The sequence below is a fragment of the Mytilus californianus genome, unplaced genomic scaffold (assembly GCF_021869535.1).
Source record: "Mytilus californianus isolate M0D057914Y unplaced genomic scaffold, xbMytCali1.0.p SCAF_7, whole genome shotgun sequence".
In the NCBI taxonomy this organism is placed as follows: domain Eukaryota; kingdom Metazoa; phylum Mollusca; class Bivalvia; order Mytilida; family Mytilidae; genus Mytilus; species Mytilus californianus.
In genome coordinates, this window is record NW_026262723.1 from 58,549,145 (window position 1) to 58,571,023 (window position 21,879).

At 31.1% G+C, this 21,879-nt stretch overlaps 1 protein-coding gene across 1 annotated transcript in view; it reads left to right on the forward strand.

The window, feature by feature from the left end:
* Window positions 1–21,879, forward strand: part of LOC127708507 (uncharacterized) — a 107,697-nt gene that overhangs the window by 41,738 nt on the left and 44,080 nt on the right. The window contains exons 38-60 of the mRNA XM_052213398.1: window positions 282–406; window positions 744–865; window positions 1,598–1,783; window positions 2,406–2,614; window positions 3,187–3,299; window positions 4,260–4,384; window positions 4,695–4,886; window positions 5,291–5,484; window positions 6,000–6,127; window positions 6,993–7,099; window positions 8,624–8,818; window positions 9,190–9,362; window positions 10,343–10,458; window positions 11,103–11,434; window positions 12,450–12,652; window positions 13,038–13,171; window positions 13,796–13,887; window positions 14,640–14,821; window positions 17,937–18,064; window positions 18,414–18,538; window positions 19,765–19,962; window positions 20,550–20,749; window positions 21,386–21,519. Coding sequence (XP_052069358.1) covers window positions 282–406; window positions 744–865; window positions 1,598–1,783; window positions 2,406–2,614; window positions 3,187–3,299; window positions 4,260–4,384; window positions 4,695–4,886; window positions 5,291–5,484; window positions 6,000–6,127; window positions 6,993–7,099; window positions 8,624–8,818; window positions 9,190–9,362; window positions 10,343–10,458; window positions 11,103–11,434; window positions 12,450–12,652; window positions 13,038–13,171; window positions 13,796–13,887; window positions 14,640–14,821; window positions 17,937–18,064; window positions 18,414–18,538; window positions 19,765–19,962; window positions 20,550–20,749; window positions 21,386–21,519 — 3,713 coding nt within the window. The remainder of the gene's footprint in view (window positions 1–281; window positions 407–743; window positions 866–1,597; window positions 1,784–2,405; window positions 2,615–3,186; window positions 3,300–4,259; window positions 4,385–4,694; window positions 4,887–5,290; window positions 5,485–5,999; window positions 6,128–6,992; window positions 7,100–8,623; window positions 8,819–9,189; window positions 9,363–10,342; window positions 10,459–11,102; window positions 11,435–12,449; window positions 12,653–13,037; window positions 13,172–13,795; window positions 13,888–14,639; window positions 14,822–17,936; window positions 18,065–18,413; window positions 18,539–19,764; window positions 19,963–20,549; window positions 20,750–21,385; window positions 21,520–21,879) is intronic.

Below are 21,879 nucleotides of genomic sequence, written 5' to 3' on the forward strand. Positions count from 1 at the left end.
TAGCAAAATTTAAAATACAATACAAATACAGAAATATATTTCTTATGAAGTGACTTGTGGACATCATGCAAATTCTCCTCTGTTCAGTAGTGTAGTAGACAACTTGTAGAGGGGGTTTCTGCCAGTCTGGCAGTTCATATAAATATTTCAGCACTTATGTGTGTCTGGGGATAATTCAAATCATCATGGATAACACCTTGTAAGGGTGGAAATACTCAAACTTATAATTGAAAACAGACTTTATTATTTTTTAACGGCTTATGTTTTATATTGTATTTCAGAGTTGAAAATGTGTTGAGTTCTATGATAAATATCAGCGACCCTAGCGGTAGACTTCCTGTCTACGTATTAGCTGCTGCCAATATATGGATATCAATATTTAATAGACAATTGGTGGATTTTACATGTAAGTTCTTTTACTTTATTGAGGAATCAGCTTAAAGATGCTCATTATGTTTTTAAAAAGACGTGGTAGTTATTCAGATATATATTTTGATATAGTTTTATAAGAATTCTTGTTAATAAATATGTTGTTCATTAATTTCTTTGCATACAAGTAGTATTCTATTAATAGTAGTATTTTTAAATACATGAAATATCAATTTTACAATAAATAAAATTATCTGATTATCTATCACATATCCCCATTTTAAGCCTACCAGTATATTAGCATTTTTGTTTTATGACCTGTTTAACAAACCTATGAAAAAGTAGGATGAGTCTTGAAATTGTCATATTTACAGATAAACCAATGAATGTGTCAACTCTGTTGTATGGTTCCAATGTTGGTAAGGCAGTAGATATGTTGCTTCAAGATCCTTCTTGGATTGATGAACTGCTTGGTGCTCAAATTGATACACAAAAGGTAAATTAGTTGTTATATTGCACAGTATTATTTGTATTTCATTGGTTATTGACTTTAATCATCTTATATAGTTCAATGTTGAGCAACAGCATTTTATTGACCTTGACCTACATTTTCTATAAATACTGTTGTTGTGCTCTTTTGAATATTTACTAACCAATCACTAATCAGACATTTCTGCCATTATGTTTTCATGAGTTTAAATTCTGTTCAGTTTAGATGTTGTCATGTAAGCCTCACCATAAATTAATGTGAAGCTAATGAAATATCATCTGTGTAGAGTAAACAGAGAATATTTGAACTGACAATGGCCTAGTGGCTGCAATCTTTTTTTAATGTAACTTTTTTGTAAAGACAGCAATTTATACTTGATTGACTAATGAATTTGTGTTAGGTTTATTTCTCAGGAATCCATGATGATTTATTAGTTCTACTTGAATATAGCAACATAAATTCATAACAATAAGGTCATAGTGACCTTGCTTACATTTTGCAATTAAATCCATTTGTTATGAATCTGATGGTATAATGTTTTCACAATTACACAGTATAACACAGTTCTATTATATTTTCGTCACAGCAACCTGTTTTTTCTGTTTGACTTAGTAGAATTCTGCATGTAGGTTCATATCTATTAAGATAATGGCTATTTTTTAACTGAAATGAGAAATAGCATGGCCAAATAGACGTGATATGATATAGAGCTGAAATAATCTGTTTTTTATTTTGCAGATGGCTGAATTGCTTATGAATAACTCAGCCTCAATTTGTACTCAAGAATTCTGGGAAGGAGTTGTAACCAGTGGAAATATGACTGCTGTTAAAAAAATATGGGAGACAGTTTGTGACTTAAATGAAAGCACAATTGTACACGAAGCAATGTCAGGATTTGTCAACAGTTATCTATTCCAACAGCAGGTAAATTGGGACATGTTATGTTTTTCTTAATTTGCTTGATTATTGTCAAGATCTCAGTAAAATACATTGTTCAGGGACAAGATGTTTGTCCATTGAATTTATTTTTAGTAGTAGAATTTTACCCTAAGTAGCCAATTTAAGGTCTTTTGCTTGGATTTCTTATGAAAACCAGACTATAAAGATCCTATAGTGCTGTATTTTTTTGTTGTTTTTTTTTGCTGATAAACTATTAAAATTTTAGCTGAAATTATCCAAGGTTTTCATCTTAATTTGTTTTCAAAAAGTTGTTTCTTGGTCTTGCTTTCATACACAGTACAAACAACACTACCTGTATCATCACAACAAAGGGGGCAGTCTTCCAAATTGGGAATGTCTTTGTATACTTTAATTTCCAGATAATATAAAATTTAATAGCAGCTGTTAAGACAATTCAATGATTACTATGTTCTGCCTCATCAATAAAATATTAAAGAAAATAAAAAATTGATTGAGTGTTGCTTGCTTATGTCCAAAAAAGAAATTAAGCTAAAACCATCAAAATCATTTGATTACATTGGCATTTGTATAGGATATTAAAGCCCTTGCTTGTGCAGTGTGCATTCAATGTTTTCTGTTAATATAGCTGACTGCATTAACGGAAGAGATGAACAAAGGAATTGTGAACATATCTACACTTTACCCAAATCTGGTGGAATTATCAAACATAATAAACAACATGATTCTACAGACACCAGATGTCAGCAGTGTGTTTAATGTCACATCATTTTCAAGTTTGTTTGAAAGATTAGGAATGATGCTTCAACAAGAACTAGGACAGAAGTTGACAGATTGGTAACTATCTCTATGATGGCATTAAATCTAGTGTCCTTGTTGATATAAGGGGCATTTTTTTATTAAGAGGGTTGTAAATGGTAATTTTCATGTGACTTGTTTGCCAGTTTTGTTTCATGCTTTTTCGTGCTAAAAGACCCTTATTTAATATTTTTATGTAAATAGATAAAATTTCATCGTTCAAGTCTAAATATTATTTTGAGTTTACTGTGAAACCTCTTTTGTATTATTTCCTCCATGCACATGTCCCCTTTTACTACCCTTTATTGAATGATTAAATGAAGTAGGATGCAGATGTTTTAATTATTAAATTTTCTCTTTTAATTTAATTGAATTTAAAGTACTTTTATACTAGATTTAATGTTAAGTCTATTTTAAAGTTTCTCTAGCAAAAAGTACAGTTGATAAAACATGGCAGTATTTCAGATAAAAAAAAAGCTGTGAGTTATATAAGTTCTTTTTATTTAAATTAAAGCATTTTTTTTTTAAGAATTCTATTTATTATTTATTGTTTATTGAAATCTATTTATTTTTTATTGTTTATGAAGGACTATAATGATTTTAAATTTCAGGACATCAATGTTTCTGCCTTTGTTGCCTACAGCAGATGAAACATTGTCAAAGGCTGCACAGACATTTAATGTCATCCTTAAAGAAATCAACAGCAGGCTGATGCATATGCAAGGTATGTAACGAAAGCAGGAATGTCTTGATTTCTGTGAAAAATGACTGGTTAAAACAAAATGATAATTATAAAAAAAACATTGATTAATCATGTTAATAAAAGCATAAAGATATACTAAAAATATAGATTAATTGCAGATAAAATTAATACCAAAAATTTTTTAAAGAAAAATTGTTATTATACCCCAAAACCTCCAAAACAAATAAACATATCAATTATAATACAACCTTTAACTATAAAAATATGAAGATGTAGTATGATTACCAATGTGACAACTATCCACCAAAGACCATAGGACAAGGATGTGTGCAACTATAGGCCCCTAACAGCATTTACAATTAATGCAACTCATACCGTAAAGTAAGCTACAAAAGAGGGTAGGAATGCCCTTTATCATCAAGTGTCAAACATCCATTTCTTACTGCCGTTTGAGTCAAATGACCCTTAAATTTTTATTGTTATTAGTCAAATCTCATTTTGTAGCTACTGTTAGTGTCAAATGGAGTAAAATGTTTATCGATAACATGTTTTTAACAAATGTTTTACTGTCATTCATCATTTGGGGTACCCCATTCCTTCCCTCATAAAAGGCTTCAGGATGAATCTAACAATATTGATGTTTCAAAGGTAAGTTTGATTTTAGTTTTTGACAGATTTATATCACTTCTTCTTTATGTGACTGTGTGTTTTTCATCTTTTCAGATTAAAAAAAAATGAATGTGAATTTAAAAAAAAAACAACCTTTTATAACAAACAGTTACAGCTTATTAACAAACCATATTTTCCCAAACTAAAATATCAATCAAGTACAGCACCAACAGATTTAGTATTAAGACATTGCACACACTCTGAAAAAAGCACCACCTTGAATATGATTGTTTTAATTCCTCTGTTAAAAAAATAATTAGACTTTAATAGAAGGGAATAATTAGAAGAAAAAAATATCTTGTCTGTTTCCAGGAACTGTTAGCCTTTCAACCCTTCTTAAGAACTCAACAGAACTGGTTGATATATTCCAGTCAATTTTCAACATAGCAAATAATGGTACACAAGCTATTGAATCTAACAATATTGATATTTCTAAGGTAAGTTTAATGATAATTTTTGAAGGATTTATATCACGTCTTTGCTAGGAACTCAGGTTCATATGTGCCCATGTGTGTTTCAACTTTTCAGATTACAAAAAAATATACAAGCCGTGTCCGTTTTTGTAAAAATTAAATCTTGCTTGTAGGTTCACTTTAAGTTTAACAATGACTCTTAAACAGAAATCTTTTAAATGTCATCTTGATTTTATCTTTCATTAAGAAATTTTCAATTTATCAAAAATTCACCATAATTCTTTAATAATTAATGTATTGAAGTAGAAAATAAGTTTTTTCTGTTTAATTGCAGCTGTCAGAAGTCATATCAACCTCAACCTTATTTACAGACCTCTGTGAAAATAAGACCTTAGCAGATTACATCACACCAGAAGGAGTTATCTCCCCTATAGCAGAAGATCTGGGGAAGGTCATGTGTATATACCCAGAAGCCTTCCTTCAAGTGTTGATGGACCAGAGTCAATCACAACAATTACAAAAACAGGTTAGCACTAAATGGATTACATATTTTTCAGTTAGAGTTACGCTTTCTTTATTCACTTTTACTACATAAAAGTAAATGGTTCCTGTCTGTAAATGTTAAACTTCTTTTTAAGTTTGAATCATGAGGTTTTATTAAATCGATTTTCTAACTCTCAAAATAGTTTCTACAACACATGTTATTAAATTAAGTGAAAAAATAGAACTACCCTTGGATAAATTATGATTTATAGCATAAACAGGAATAAAAGCCCTGTTCATTGATAATTTTCTATGTTTTCTATGTATTGTGTGCGATTTTGTCCCATGTACATTTACTCCATATCCTTTCATTTTCTATACATAGAAAAGAAAAAGTATTTTATTTTTTTTTTCGATTTGCAACCATTTTGAATTTTTGAATTTTAGATTGAGGAAATCTGGAATAGTAACTCTTCTAGTGCTGTTGATTGGATTAATGTTCAACAAAACATTAACAACTTCACAGTGTTGTTAACAGCACTGATACAACAACCACCAAGTGTTGACAACAGTTTAACAACAATGCTAGATGTATCTCTGTTGATGAAATCTTTGGAGGGAATGTTCCAATCTCCACAGATGTAAGTTTCTCTTTGTATAATTGGTATATTATGTGGTTACAATACTGGTTTGCTGCATAAGCTAAATTGATTTATATGCCTTTTTTACTGTATGAACTTGCTGTAAATTCAGAAATTATTGTGTACAATTAGTATTACAATTTTTGACGAATGGATAAAAATGCTAGATTAAATATTTTAGAAAAATCTGCATAATGTGAGTTATTATTGGGATACTCACCCAGTCACATTATTTCAATTAATAAAAACCTCGCAATAATTTCTGAATTTACAGTATGCAACAATTTTTTTTACATACATTTCCAACTTGTAAATTTACTTTTTCTAGGTTTTGGAGTTTCATAAACAATTCATGGATAAAATATATTCAATTTTATATCTATATAGAAAATGTAACTTAATTTTATCACTTTTGCAAAAAATATGTTATGTTTTTTCCATTGAAAATAACTAGAAGTAAGACTTTGAGTCTAGATATCTTGTATTCATGATGACAATATCATAAATTTTTGCAGGATATTTGCTCTAACTGGTTCCTTGAGCTCTTTGCTGAACATACCAGTAGATACCAGTATTTACCCATACTACCTCACATGGCAAGAAGTGTACACTCAGATGAATGCTGTCATTGGTAGTCTTAAAAGTAAGGAATTATTTATAGGACAAATTTGAAGCTCCTGTAAATTAAGAAATAGTTTTGGTTTGTCTGGTTTGTTCTACATTGTTGTGACAGAAACATTGATATCGGAACCAATCAAATGTCAAATCATTGACTTTCCAATGCTGCAACACCATTTCTGAATTTGGCTATTCATGCAAAAATTTGAAATTAGAATTGAATTCAAATACCTGATAAGAAATAATCAACACACACCTGCAAATGAAAGTGTTGGGTTAAACTGGGCTTTACAGTAAAGGAAACCTCCAACATAGAAGTGAATTTTTTAACAAAATGGTATGATTATACAACATGAATATTGTTTAAAAAGGAAAAATATTTCTTTATTACTTGTAATCAATTGTCAAAGGTACTTTAAGGATGTTCGCTACTCTGTTTCAAAATAACAAGCTTTTTAAAAGACTGTTATAAAATGATAGTATATAAATAAAGGAACTAAAAAAGCAGAAAAAAATGAAGGGTCCGTGTGCTTGTTTTCGAGATATAAGCCACTGAAAATTTGGCGGGAAATGATTCTCTCTAGATTTTTCATACCTTTAACATTGTCCGCTTTTCTCTTTTAAAAACTATGAAAAAATAACAAGGATTTTGTAAAATTTTCAAATATGGCTTTTAAAACTATATGTAATAAAATCATGAAAAGAAAATTAGGGGTTAGTGGAAAAAAATTTTGATGGCAAAAAATGGATAAAACCAGAGGATTCCGAAAATCTGGCAAAAATTCAAAAACAAGAGGAGCGAACATCCTTAATTCTATTTTTGCATTTTGTAAAAAGGTGAGACAGGTATATGATTAAAGAAAATATTATTTTTTATTGTTGTTTTTAAGATTCCCCTTCAGACAGTAATGGAGCCATCCAGAACTTATGGAATGCCATGCTATCACTAGACTCACATCTAAGTGTCATTCAGCAAAATGCCTCTTATGATGACCTTGTAAGTGTGTGATTAAGTAACCTTCAATAAATCCATCATGCAATTTATAAATCAAAGTACTGAAGTACTGAACATCGGATGACCACAAGTTCTTGAGGATGGTCAAAAGCACTTGTCTCAGAAAAAAACAACATATCTCTTTACATAAAACTGAGGTTAATGTACAGAGATATATTTTTTTCTGAGACAAGTTCGTGCGTGGATGATGAATAAATGACAGGAAATTCAACTTCACCGTAATAACTATTATATTGTAGTGATACAAATCAGTATACACTGAGTTGTTGTTTATATTATATTAAAATAACAGTTACATATATATATGATTTGAATCCATTTGTATATCATTCTATTCTACTATTCTAAAAATAGTGCAATGCAAGTGCATGGTGGACACTTTTCTGTAAAAATTCGATTTTTCTAAGATTGGATACGAGTAGGCATTCATATTTTCCCGCAAAATCAATTACAGAGTTACCGGCCCTTGACGGTATTTTCACAAAACGTTCTTTGAGATATTCTTCCGCATGCTTTAACACAATTTTTCGGTACGTGTGCATTGATATTATCAATGATTTTTTACTTATATATATATATCTAACTACAAAACATTTTCATATTATTAATTTATGTTGTAAACAAAAATATTTTTATCAGTATTCATTGAAGAGATGTATTTATATCAAACGATAAGGAATGTTATTTTGCACTCGTTTATGTGCGCGTATTTATCATGTTTATAGATCGGTTACAAACCCAAAACTAATTTACATAATGGAAATCTAGGCGATAGCAATACAACGGGATGACCTCAAGGTCATCGCGATGTAAAAATGTGATTCACCGAAAAAAAGGCTTGCACTACATATTTTGATTTTGATATTTTACAAATTGGTGCACATCATGTAATTATTTTTTTTTTTATTTTTGTATTTGTGTTTTGTAAATGTCAGCTGGTATCATTCCTGTATTGGAATTTACACCAATAAAATTATTTGATTTGATTTGATTTGTAATGCATAATCATTCTTCCTATCATGAAAGAAAATTGACTTTATATTTACAATGGAATGTACTGCATGTTATGGTGTTATCTCCCTTTATAGACTTTACATTGTGCATTTGAAATCACTTATTCATGACCATGGCTAAAATAGAAATTATGGGAGTTTTTAGAAATAACTTTGCATTCTGAAAAAATAAAAATATGTGTAGGTTTTCCACTTGTAAATCACCTTTTGGATGATTCTGTAATTATAGGTGGAGTGATACTTTTTGTTATAGGATTTTATGTTGTATTTATAAACATTTTACACATATTGTAAATAATGAAAAAATGCATTGTATTGCACAAATCTTATGATTTAGTTATATGGAAATTTTCCTTTTTGGATGAAAGATTTTTTAAATAAAGGATATGGCTTAACTTTTTTAACTGGTAAAAGTGACCAAAATAGCCAGCTTTATTACAGCAAGTTACCTACCTCAAATTGTTTCTAGAAAAAATTCTTTTTTTAAACTTAGGTAGCTCAACTTGGTAAAGATCCAGAATTACAAAGTAAGATATGTGATATGGAATGGATACAGAGATCTGCTGGGTCAGATTTTACCCAGAAAGTTTATAATGCTCTGTGTGGACAGGATCCTAAAGACTGGAACGACAGACTTGTGGATACAGGGTTCCCAGAATATTATGGATATTTCCTGTTGACAAACATGGTATGAATATTTTAATTTATTGCTATAAATTTAATTATGTATTTGGAGATTAGACAAAGACCAAATGAAAGAGTCTACAGAAAATTTTATAAATATTCAATAAAAAATATTATTTCTGTTATTCAGTCATCCCCATGGAATCAGTTCCATGATCTGATTAGCTATTAATAATAATAACAATTGTTATTCTTTCAATGGGTAGTAAACAAATGTAATATTGATCGAAAGGTAAACCCAGCAAACATCCAAACTCAACTTTATTAGGGCTGATCCGTCTAATGTATAAAAATAATTTTGAAAATTTCAAAGAACCATTGTAAATCATTTACATGAAAATGCAGACTTTAAAAGAAATAAACTTCTCTTTTCAGTTGCAAAATAGCTACAGTAATACCTCAATGTCAGAGCTGCTGAATAAGTTCATGTCTCAGATTCAGAGTCTGACTACAAGCTTGAGTGAAATGGGTGAATCTGACTTGACCAAATTACAAAACATTCTTCTGGGAGATTTAACAAACCTCACCATTAGTCAACAGTTTTATCAGTAAGTAAAAACATAAAATAAACAACCAGTTTGCATGAGAAAGTCCTTATGTATATTTGGCACAATTTCTTGGAAAAAAAATTTCAGGAATATAATTGTACTAACAAATAGCAAATAGTAAAGAATTATTCCACTCCTTTCATAAAAATTCCTCCACTGTAAGCATACAACTTTTTTCAAACACAATCGTTTCTTCTCGACACGAGTAGTTAAGTTAATATTTATCTGCAATTTGTAAATTTTCCCTTTGAGTCTAGCTGCTGCCTAAAAAATTTTCAAATCAAGGACAGGATGTGATAATTGAAAGCATTAGGTAATTCCATAAGGTTAACAATGCATGTCTATCTGTGTTAATTTATCAATGAAATGTGTGCAAAGTCATTAATACAATGAAACAATTGTTGTAATGTTTTCTACATGTAAAAAAATGTTTTATTAACTACTTAATGTTATTTCATATTCTGCCCTATTAAAGAGACACACAAGAAACATATTGTTAAAACAAATTGCACATAAAATGTATAAAGGATATTTTTTAAACTGACTGCATCAGCTCTAATTTCAGTTTGCCCTAGTGGGCTTGCTTGATATTCTTGCTGATAAAGTCAGTATCTTAAACAAAAATGCCATTATTCTCTAATTATTGATTTCAGAACAAACATATACTTTTAAAAACACCTAATAAGTTATGAAATAAGTAAGTGTCTAATGCTCTGATGATATGAAAAGAACAATATGGTGACACCCATGAGAGCATTACTTTTATGGCATCAATTAATTTTTTTCCCCAATACATCAATATAGCTTTATGAGCTCACCTAAATGTAAATAAATTAAAGTAATACCATTTTTCTCAGCAAGCTCTCTTTTATCTATGTATAAAAGGAGAAATTGGTAAAGGTCATTGATATAACATTTTGAATATGAATTTAGCAATGAACCTTGGATCTATTTTCCATCTTAAAACTTTCATTTTATAGGTCATTTAATTGGTTGAATTTGATTGATAATACTACTGAAGGATGGTTATTAGGAATGCTGAACTTTGTAACTGAAATTAATGTTTATGTAGAAAGACAGTTTAGTATCCTAAAAGGTAACTTTTGTTTATCAGGACCATAACAGTACACCATGATTATATAAAAAGACTCAGATGTTGTATGCAAATCAAACTTGATGACTTCAGCAAACATCAGAAAAACTTCATAGACACTTGTCATCGGCCAATTTAATTTTCGGGAATGAAACGTTTTTTTCTACTTTCATGAACATTGAATTAGTCCAAAATAAATTTAAAAAGATTAATATAATTTATCATTTAAGAAAATTATAAATATTTGACGTCCATTTTGATTATGTTCTAAATACCTTATTATTGGTTTTCTATTGAGACTTTAGTTATGAGTTAAAGATACTAAATCATATATGTGAAAAGAACAGTCAGAAAGTTGAAATTAAAAAAATGAGAATGTTCATGAACAAGACCAATTACAAACAATGAGACATGTATATGGCCCAACTAAAAGAAACAAAAAATGAAAAAAACTAAAACTTGGAACAATATGAACCCCATAAGAACTCTTGAAGGATGTTCGTTGCTTACATCAGTAGAATCTTATAACAATTGTTTTCAATCCCAAAATGATTCAGTTTAGCTTGATTAATCAAGTAATGAATCTTTCACCAATTTCCTTCAGTGTTAATGTACCATTAGATTTTAAACACATTATTTTTTGCTAGGTATGGGTGCAGAAGTGCCACTGACTCTTCTATTACCAAATAACACGGCAGTGGCACAACTGTTGGAGGCCACTTTTGGAAAACAGACTGCTGCCACATTGTTGGCTTCAAATATGGCACCAGATAGATTTCTTGAAATCGCCTTCACAAATTCATGGGAAGAGTATGTTTGCAAAGATGTTGCCACATTCACTGACACATTTAGGATCAGTGCTGATAGTGGCATCAATATAACCTTACTACAGCACGACCTTTGTGAAGATTTGTCCAAACAGGATTCCACAATCAAATCAATTCTTCAACGTTTAGATATGTCTGCAGTTTTTAATGCTGTAAGTAAAGATTAACATAGTTATCATTATTTGATTAAATTTCAGTTATGTAAAACAAATATAAGAAAATTGTTCCAGTGGAAATGGCAATCATATGAAAGATCAATAGATAACTGTTTTACAGCCAGTTTTGGTATACTTCCCCCAGTATCATTTGAAATGACATTGAGAAATTTGTAATTTGCAAGGTATTTTCATCCATTCACTCATAAAATAGATTTTGATATTAAGCAACCCACATCCTTTTATATTTGGAGTATTTGAAGAATATATGATACAATAACTTGTAATAACCAGTAATAAGCTTGACAAACAAACAAAATTGAATAATTCCTTTATGTTTATATTACCTAAGACCAGAATGCAGCTTTATTAAATGAATGATTTAACCTTATATAGTATTAAAGAAAAAAAAGTAGTTGCCATTAAATCAATTGATTGATTGATGGTTGCTTAATGTCCAGTGGCAAATATTTCATGCTTGTTCAAGACGAGAACAAATTAACAAAAAATACAATAGGTAGTTCCTGTAATAGAGGCCTGGGATGAAGGTCGGGGAAATTTGGACTGCCACTGGAAAATTAGGGTATATTGGATAGGGACAGAAATTTAGCCTTGTAACAGGCCACCTACGGACCACTCATAGACTTGTTGCAAGGGTTCTTAATGTGCAAAGAGTGTGGCACTCTCTTTACATGAGGCATCAGATTTAGCGTCCCCATTATGACTGGACTTTGCTGCATATTTGTACATCCCGTACAGCGAAGTGGACGCCCCACTTTGGCGAGGGTTTTACTGCCAGTTAGTGGAAGACCAATGATCATATTTGTAATCCCTAGTCACCCATGGGGTGCCATTATATCAACCTATCTAATAAAAATTCTTGTAAGCTGCTTTACTACAAATTTTCATTGTTAATATTAGACGGAACAACTTGAATTCCATTTACAAATGATTTGTTTGTTGTCATGGACTTTCTTATTGAACACTAAACTATTTGTCGATCTCTTTTTAGTTTAATGATTGGATGATGGGTAAAACATTGTCCATGGAAACAGCAAACAACACTAATTTATACATGGAAATACAGAGGAAAATAGAGGAGTTTGTTACCACAGTAACCAAAATATCAAATGTGACCTTGACACAAGATGGTATGGATGCTTGGTTGAGTCCCATATGGACTGCCTTGTCAACACTGAGTATGCCACAAGATAGGTAAAATTGTTTGTCAAAATGAGTGTGGTCATATATATTAAAGATTAAAAAAGGACTATTGTAAACCAACTATTTTTTGTGAGCAAATTAATTTTGTGACTTGTGAGAGAAAAATTAGGCGAATATAAATTGTCGTAAACATGTAAAACTTGAATCTTCTCGTAAATAAACATTCAGGGAAAATTAGAAAGAATCATTCATTTAAGGTGAAAAATTCATTGGAAATGCCTTTTTTGGTTTTTTCAATCACAAAATGGTACCAAAGCACTACGAATCAAAACACCAAGCAAACAATAAGCTCAATTATACCTGAAAATGGATTGATGTGTTTTAAATATAAACAAAAGGAGATATGGATTTAACTTTTTTTTTTATATCTTTTTAGTATTGGAGAGACTTGTGATGCTGTTATATCTTACATTGAGAATTCTGCTATGTACAGGGATGATATAAGACCAGTGTTAGTAGGAGTCTATCAAAACATGAACAGCCAGCTCAGTCAGATGAAGCTTCAAACAGGTAAAACTAGACTCTTATATGTTTCCTAAGGGCTGATAGAATTGTAATAGGGTAAACAGAATTTAAACAATGCTGAAGGCTTAATTCAAATAAAAGTTGGAAAAACTGTCATAAAATCTGCGTTTTTTTGGGGTTTTTTTTAGTTCATCTTTGTATCTGCACTCTTCTATTGTCTCTTTAGATAAATATTCACATGGTTTGTGATATAAAGATTTGAAAAAAATCTTCATTTTAAAGTTTTAGCTTTTTATTGCAATTTTGAATTTTGAAACAACATATGTTTTATCATACTTTACCTGGTTGCAGTTATTAAAATTTCTGTTCATTGTTGTGTAAAATTGAAGAAAAAATCAGATATATTTGTTTTCTGTAATCACAACAAAGGAAATGTTCTCTTTGTAAAGGCCAAATGACTTATGGGAACCCTTTTATAAGTACCTACCAGTCAAATTTTTCTAGTATTTTAAGTTAAGGTATTATTTAGTTTTCAAAATTTCCTTCCATAAATATTGAGTATGTTGGAATCATCCTTATTGGTGTTATTGCATTTATTCAATTAGTGAACATTAGGTACTATTCATAGTAAGGATTCAGATGTATTTTATATATTATTTTATGTTTCAGCTATAGAAGAAATGATTTGTGGGGAACCAGTAAATTCAACAGTCTTCCTACAGAGATTTATATCATCAAACATTACAACATTCCTTAAACAGGTACATACACTGTTATTTAGAATGGAGCCCTTTGTTAAAATCCTATAAAATCTTTTGGATATTTATTATACTCGGGACTATAAGCCATTCACCTTGTCTGTCCATCTGTCTCGTTTGTTTGTCTATCTGTTGATTTGTTTGTCCAACAAATAATTCCATCACACTTTTCTCAGCTACTATACAGAATGTTTTCATATTATGTCAGCAGCTTTACAGTGATGATTTGTAATGTGTAAGCATTTTTCAGATAACAATCAATATGTTGAATATTCTTAAAGAAACTTTTCGTCATACTTTTTTTCAAATACTGATGAACAGAATGACTTAATATATAGCCAGAAGCTTGGCATGTGTAAGCACTATTTGAATCTGTTAGACAACCACTTTATGTTTTCGGATACTTCAAATTACCAGAGGGGGTATGCTTAGCACAACAATGCACTTTTTCTTGTTTTGATGGTATATTCTTGAAAGAAATCATGTAGCATTATTCTGACAGTATTTTTCTTGAAGTTGATTGGTAGAAAGTTAGGATTTGACAGCCTTTTTCCCATCCAATGATATATTTCATAACAGTCATTCATATAAATGAAATTGGATGTCTTTCACAAAAGGTTTATATATAGATACTCTACATTTCAATGATAGAAGTTTTGTATTGTTAATTTATGAAATTGGTCAAAATGAGATGCACCAAGGTCAGGCATCAACTTCACTTATATGATAAATCTAATAAATTATTTTTTTAATAGGTATTGAATCCTGCTATGGATGTCTCAGGAAATTTCCAGTGCAGTGAGATGGTAGATCTGTACAACCAATTAGCAAGTCAAATGAATGAATCTATTTATAGCATGTTGACTGGTAACCATATGGAAAACTGTGGGGATAATTTCTACCAGTCCTTTATGATGTTTGTTGAGGATTCATCATCGTAAGTACTTGAACCCTATAAAAATTAAACAAAAAACAAAAAAGGACTGATAATGACTGTCAGGTTTAGGTGGAACATATTTCAAATTTTTGTTTTTCATTTTTGTCGAGCATGCGACTTTTGTCGCAGAAAGCTCGACATAGGGATAGTGATCCGGCGGCGGCGGCATTAGCTAACTTCTTTAAAGCTTTATATTTTAGAAGGTGGAAGACCTGGATGCTTCATACTTTGTATATAGATGCCTCATGTTACGAAGTTTCCGTCTGTTACATGTTCATTGTCCATGACCTCATTTTCATGGTTCAGTGACTACTTGAAAAAAAAGTTCAGATTTTTTGTAATGTTATTTTTCTCTTATTATGAGTAATAGGATAACTATATATGGTATGTGCGTACCTTGCATGGTCCTCATGCCCATCAGACAGTTTTCACTTGACCTCGACCTCATTTCATGGATCAGTGAACAAGGTTAAGTTTTGGTGGTCAAGTCCATATCTCAGATACTATAAGCAATATGTCTAGTATATTCGGTGTATGGAAGGACTGTAAGGTGTACATGTCCAACTGGTAGGTGTCATCTGACCTTGACCTCATTTTCATGGTTCAGTGGTTATAGTTAAGTTTTTGTGTTTTCGTCTGTTTTTCTTATACTATATGCAATAGGTCTACTATATTTGGTGTATGGAATGATTGTAAGGTGTACATGTCTAGCTGGCAGGTTTCATCTGACCTTGACCTCATATTCATGGTTCAGTGGTCAAAGTTAAGTTTTTGAGTTTTGGTCTTTTTTTCTAATACTATATGCAATAGGTCAACTATATTTGGTGTATTGAAATATTTTATGATGTACATGTCAGTCTCACAGGTTTTATTTGACCTTGACCTCATTTTCACGGTTCATTGCTCAGTGTTAAGATTTTGTGTTATGGTCTGTTTTTCTTAAACTATTAGCAATAGGTCAACTATATTTGTTGTATGGAAGAATTATAAGCTGTACATGTCTGCCTGGCATGGTTCATCTGACCTTGACCTCATTTTCATGGTTCATTGGTCAATGTTTAGTTTTCTTAGTTAAGTCTGTTTCTTAGAAACTATAAGCAATAGGTCAACTATATTTAGTGTATTGAATGATTGTAAGGTGTACATGTATTTCTTGTTTGGTTTATATGACCTTGACCTCATTTTCTTGGATCATGTTAAGTTTATGTGATAGTTGTAGTAAAGCTTTATATTTAGGACTATCAACATAATATCAATGATTAGTAAAGAAGGCGAGACATTTCAGCATGTGCACTCATGTTTTAATAGGTAGGAGGGAATAGTAATAAAAGCCATTTTAATAAGCATTTATTATTGTTATAACAGTAATAACATTCTTGTACCAATTGAAGGTAGATAACCTTGTCTTCAGAACTTGATTTTTGTCGAGCCTGCGACTTTTGTCGCAGAAAGCTCGACATAGGGATAGTGATCCGGCGGCGGCAGCATCATTAGCTAACTTTTTAAAAGCTTTATATTTTAGAAGGTGGAAGACCTGGATGCTTCATACTTTGTATATAGATGCCTCATGTTACGAAGTTTCTGTCAGTCACATATCCAATGTCCTTGACCTCATTTTCATGGTTCAGTGACTACTTGAAAAAAAAGTTAAGATTTTTTGTAACGTTAAATTCTCTTTTATTATAAGTAATAGGATAACTATATTTGGTATGTGCGTACCTTACAAGGTCCTCATGCCCTTCAGACAGTGTTCACTTGACCTCGACCTCATTTCATGGATCAGTGAACAAGGTTAAGTTTTGGTGGTCAAGTCCATATCTCAGATACTATAAGCAATATGTCTAGTATATTCGGTGTATGGAAGGACTGAAAGGTGTACATGTCCAACTGGCAGGTGTCATCTGACCTTGACCTCATTTTCATGGTTCAGTGGTTATAGTTAAGTTTTTGTGTTTTCGTCTGTTTTTCTTATACTGTATGCAATAGGTCTACTATATTTGGTGTATGGAATGATTGTAAGGTATACATGTCTAGCTGGCAGGTTTCATCTGACCTTGACCTCATTTTCATGGTTCAGTGGTCAAAGTTAAGTTTTTGAGTTTTGGTCTTTTTTTCTAATACTTTATGCAATAGGTTAACTATATTTGGTATATGGAAATATTTTATGATCTATATGTCAGTCCCACAGGTTTTATTTGACCTTGACCTTATTTTCACGGTTCATTGCTCAGTGTTAAGTTTTTGTGTTATGGTCTGTTTTTCTTAAACTATTAGCAATAGGTCAACTATATATGTTATATGGAAGAATTGTTAGCTGTACATGTCTGCCTGGCATGGTTCATCTGACCTTGACCTCATTTTCATGGTTCATTGGTCAATGTTTAGTTTTTTAGTTAATGTTAAGTTTATGTGACAGTTGTAATAAAGCTTTATATTTAGGACTATCAACATAATATCCATGATTAATAAAGAAGGCGAGACATTTCAGCATGTGCACTCTTGTTATAATAGAAGAAAGTGGTGTTGTTTTTATGCCCCACCTAGGGGCATTATGTTTTTCAGTCCGTCTGTCCCGCTTCAGGTTAAAGTTTTTGGTCAAGGTAGTTTTTGATGAAGTTGAAGTCCAAACATCTTGAAACTTAGTACACATGTTCCCTATGATATGATCTTTCTAATTTTAATGCCAAATTAGAGTTTTGATCCCAGTTTCACGGTCCACTAAACATAGAAAATGATACTGTCCCGCTTCAGGTTAAAGTTTTTGTTCAAGGTAGTTTTTGATGAAATTGAAGTCCAAACAACTTGAAACTTAGTACACATGTTCCCTATGATATGATCTTTCTAATTGTAATGCCAAATTAGAGTTTTGACCCCAATTTCACAGTTCACTGAACATAGAAAATGATAGTGCGAGTGGGGCATCTGTGTACTATCGACACATTCTTGTTATTTATTGTTTAGAATGCTCAAGCTAATCAGCAAGACAACAAAACATCTCTTTCACAAATTTATTGCAATGGAGATGTCCAGCTATAAGTTTGATGGTATTTCTGAAATTAGTTTGCTGATGCTTTATTCACATTAAATGACAATGTAAATTTGTAAATTATTTAAGGTCCTTCCAACTGATTCAAGAAATTATGAAGATGCTGTCAGATCCATCTTTACAAGGACTTATGGGTAACAAGGATCTTCTGGGTATTGCACAGTTCTTCCTCAATGCATACAGTCAGCAACAAGATGGTAAGCTATTCAGTAATATACGTTTGTTTTAAATTTAGCTTCATTTAAAGATTTTGGTTTTTCCCTCTTATACTTTAATTTATATCTTTACATTAATGTATCTATACTATTTAGGCTTTGATTATAAATTTCATATGGGCACTAGTCTTCAAAATCACTAATTTAAAATGTTCAGTTTTTTTAATCATTAAATAGTAGACTTTTTTAGCAAAAAATCTAATATTTGTAAGTATTCTACTGTCTCCACAGTTTCACCTAGACATTGTAGTGAACAAGAAAATAATCAATAAAGGTGGTTATAAATTTTATGCTTTCAAATTATATGATCATTGTATATGTTTTTTTTCAGTATCTTTGAAGTTCATGAACATAATTACTTCCCCTGGAGATTTCAGTGCAATCTTACAACAGACAATGTCATTAGCTCCAGAGATGATTAGTACTTTAATGCAATCTACATTGAATATCAATGCAGTAAGTAAGAATTACAAATAAAGAGTAATATTAATATTTTGCCCTTTATAATTGTCATGGACACACCCTATTCTATACACCTTTTCGCTATTTGTTCGCCATTACTGGACATCACAGAAGTTCCCATAAAATTTTGACGTCACAAGAGAAAATGTCTGACGACACAAAGGAAAAGTTATAGTTGTATGACGTCAATTGTTCAAGTGTCACAATTTCTCTGGTCAAGTGTCGCAGATCCCCAAAGAGCGATAAGGTCTAAGAGATTTCAAAGTACTTTATGGAACTGCCATTAAAAAGTATAGGTCTAGAACATGCAGCTAAGAAAAAAGTGCAATTTTCTGGTATATAATGTATGTATGTTTAACTCTGGGAATGAAGTTAATTTTACACATCAATTTATGTTTAACTCTTGTTTTGTACTTTAGGTGACAAGGAAGTCGTGGGGATAGTTAAACTTTTAACTGAAACAATATAATTTGTATGAGAGAGTAAATGTTTTTTTTATGCCCCACCTATGGGGCATTATGTTTTTCGGTTTGTGCATCCGTTCATCCGTCCGTCTGTCCGTCCATCTGTCCTGCTTCAGGTTAAAGTTTTTGGTCAAGGTAGTTTTTGATGAAAATGAAGTCCAATCAACTTGAAACTTAGTGCACATGTTCCCTATGATATGATCTTTCTAATTTTAATGCCAAATTTAGAGTTTTGCCCCCAATTTCACGGTCCACTGAACATAGAAAATGATAGTGTGAGTGGGGCATCCGTGTACTATGGACACATTCTTGTTTTTTTTGTGTCATTGTGTTGCTGTCTCATTTATGTATATCTAACATCTCCTTAAATTCATGCACTATACCATTTACAATGGTAGTAGGAGGGTACAATGTAAGAAATTAATTCAGAAATGATTCTAATTTTATTGATTTTCATGCCCCCACCTTAGTGAAAGGGGCATTAAGTGTTACCCTTGTTCGTCCCTACATCCGTACATAGATCCCAAAATGAGTTTCCGTTCTCTTATTTTAGTTTGCCTCAACCTAATGTTATGAAACTTATACAATGCATATTACCACAAAACACAGATCAAGTTCGAATTTGGTTGGCGTCACTTTTACAGTATTCTAGTTATGTCCCTTTATAACGTTATATGCAAGCGGGGGCATCATCTGTGTCCCATGGACACATTCTCCATTTATTTTATGCCTAATTAATAATTCTTTCTCTTCCAGACACTTTTATCCAATGTTTCATCCTCTGACCTTGAGAAAATTTTGTGTAACTCTACAGCATTGGACCAATATTTAACAGTACCATCCTTTAGTAACCTTACAACCTCTGACCTTACAAAAGCACTATGTAATAATGCTACAGAAGTTATAGCAAGCATTGCCAGATCACTCCTTGATGTAAATCTTCTAAATATGTTGGTAGGTACTTTAGAATTAGTGTTAGTATGCATGATACCGGCTGTCAGTTTTAATTTATGAATTCTTTTGTCCACAATGAAATAAACACTTCATAAATTTCATGAGTCAGAAGCACTTATTTGGATTTAACTTCACCAGGAACCCTCAAACCTAAAGTTTTACAAGTAAAAGCCAGGGATACACTTTATGGCAAAAAAAAAAATAAATAAATAAATAAACTGACTTTTCTTGTTTTAGTCAATGAGGATATATCAATGGAACTATTTGTGAAAAAAAAATTATTATTTGCTCATTGTTAAGGGACAAATTTTTCATGAATATTCATGACAATAAAAAATTTAAAAGACAAAAAGTCTAGAATGAGGATAAAACTGAAGGCACATTTGATTTATTGGACTTGAAAAAGAGAGTGGGAAGATACCAATGGGATATTCAAACTCATAAGTCAAAGACAAACTGACAATGTCATGTCAAAAAAACAAAAAAACAACAAAAAGAAACACAACTGTCTATTAAACATAACACAGAAAGCTAAAGACTGAACAATACAAATTAGGAATAGATTTTCATTATGATTTCTTTTTTAGAACACAGTCAATGCAACAGACCTAACATGGTGGACTGTAACTTTGGGACATCTTGGAGATGTTATTGGACAACTGAATTCTTTGTCCTCATTACCTTCCCTTGATTTTAGTAAAATGGATTTTGACAACCTGCAGGCAGACTTGCTGATTTATATGCAGAAATTTTTGTTTGATAATGGCCCTGAAGCGATAGCTAGAAGGTAAACATATTTAAAACTCTAAAAGTGAAGGCTATATTACAATCAATTTGTCTGTTCGTCTGTCTGTTTTGTCTAAAAAATATTTCCATCACACATTTCTCGGAAACTACTGAACAAAATATTTGGTTATTTGTTTTCTGATACTTTGATTTAGGAATATTGGTATGCTTATAAACATGAAAATGTGTGAATTCTTGTTTTTAACAAATATTTCAAGACAAATTTCTAAATTGTATGTAATTTCTATTTTCTTTGTTATTTGTCTGTGTTTCTGTAAGATCTTCTATTTTTAAATTCGTTTCTTTAGGTAAAAAATTAACTCTTCCCAGCAAGTGCATAGCACACAAGTTTGAATAGAAAAAAATGAAGGAAAATTAGAAAAATTCCGACCTGTTTCATCATAATTTTATGCCTTTAACACCAGTATCAGGAATATATGGTGATGGTGTTGTCTATGTTTATATATATTTGTTATTCTGTTACATTTCTTTTTAAATTGAATTTACCAGAAAAACGAAAAAGTTATTTTGCATTTGCAAAATTCATGTCAAGCAGTTGATGCAGATTTCTTTAGAAAAAAACATATTTTGTGTATTTTGGTAAATTTACTCATTGGTATTTTTTTTATTTTTGTAGTTTGAATTTCTTGATAGAAGATTTTGCCAGATTAGATCCATCTGTTTTGACAGATCCAATTGTCAAAGACATACAGGCAATGACACTGGGGTTGACCTCTTTGAAGGTTATCAGGAACTTTATTCCACCTAATGGTAAATATTTCAATATATTTAAGGTTTCAAGTTATTAACCTTTTTAGGCTTTATTTTGTCAAATAGATATATTTTATACTTAGGTTTAGGTAAGGTCAGTAGAGTTAACTAGAAAAACTTAGTAGAAATATATACCACTGTTCCCCCATTAATTAAAACTCAATTTTTTACCATACCATGGGAAACACCAAAATCATATGTATCGGTAAATCTAAATGACGAGCTTAGTAACATTAACTATGAAAGATTTTCTGAAAGTTTAATTGAAGTCCCTATTTGGTGTTTACAAAGTTCAGACTAAATGAATGGTCGAAACAAAAGAACTGATCCAATGTTCACTTTATACCTGGATTCAGTAAG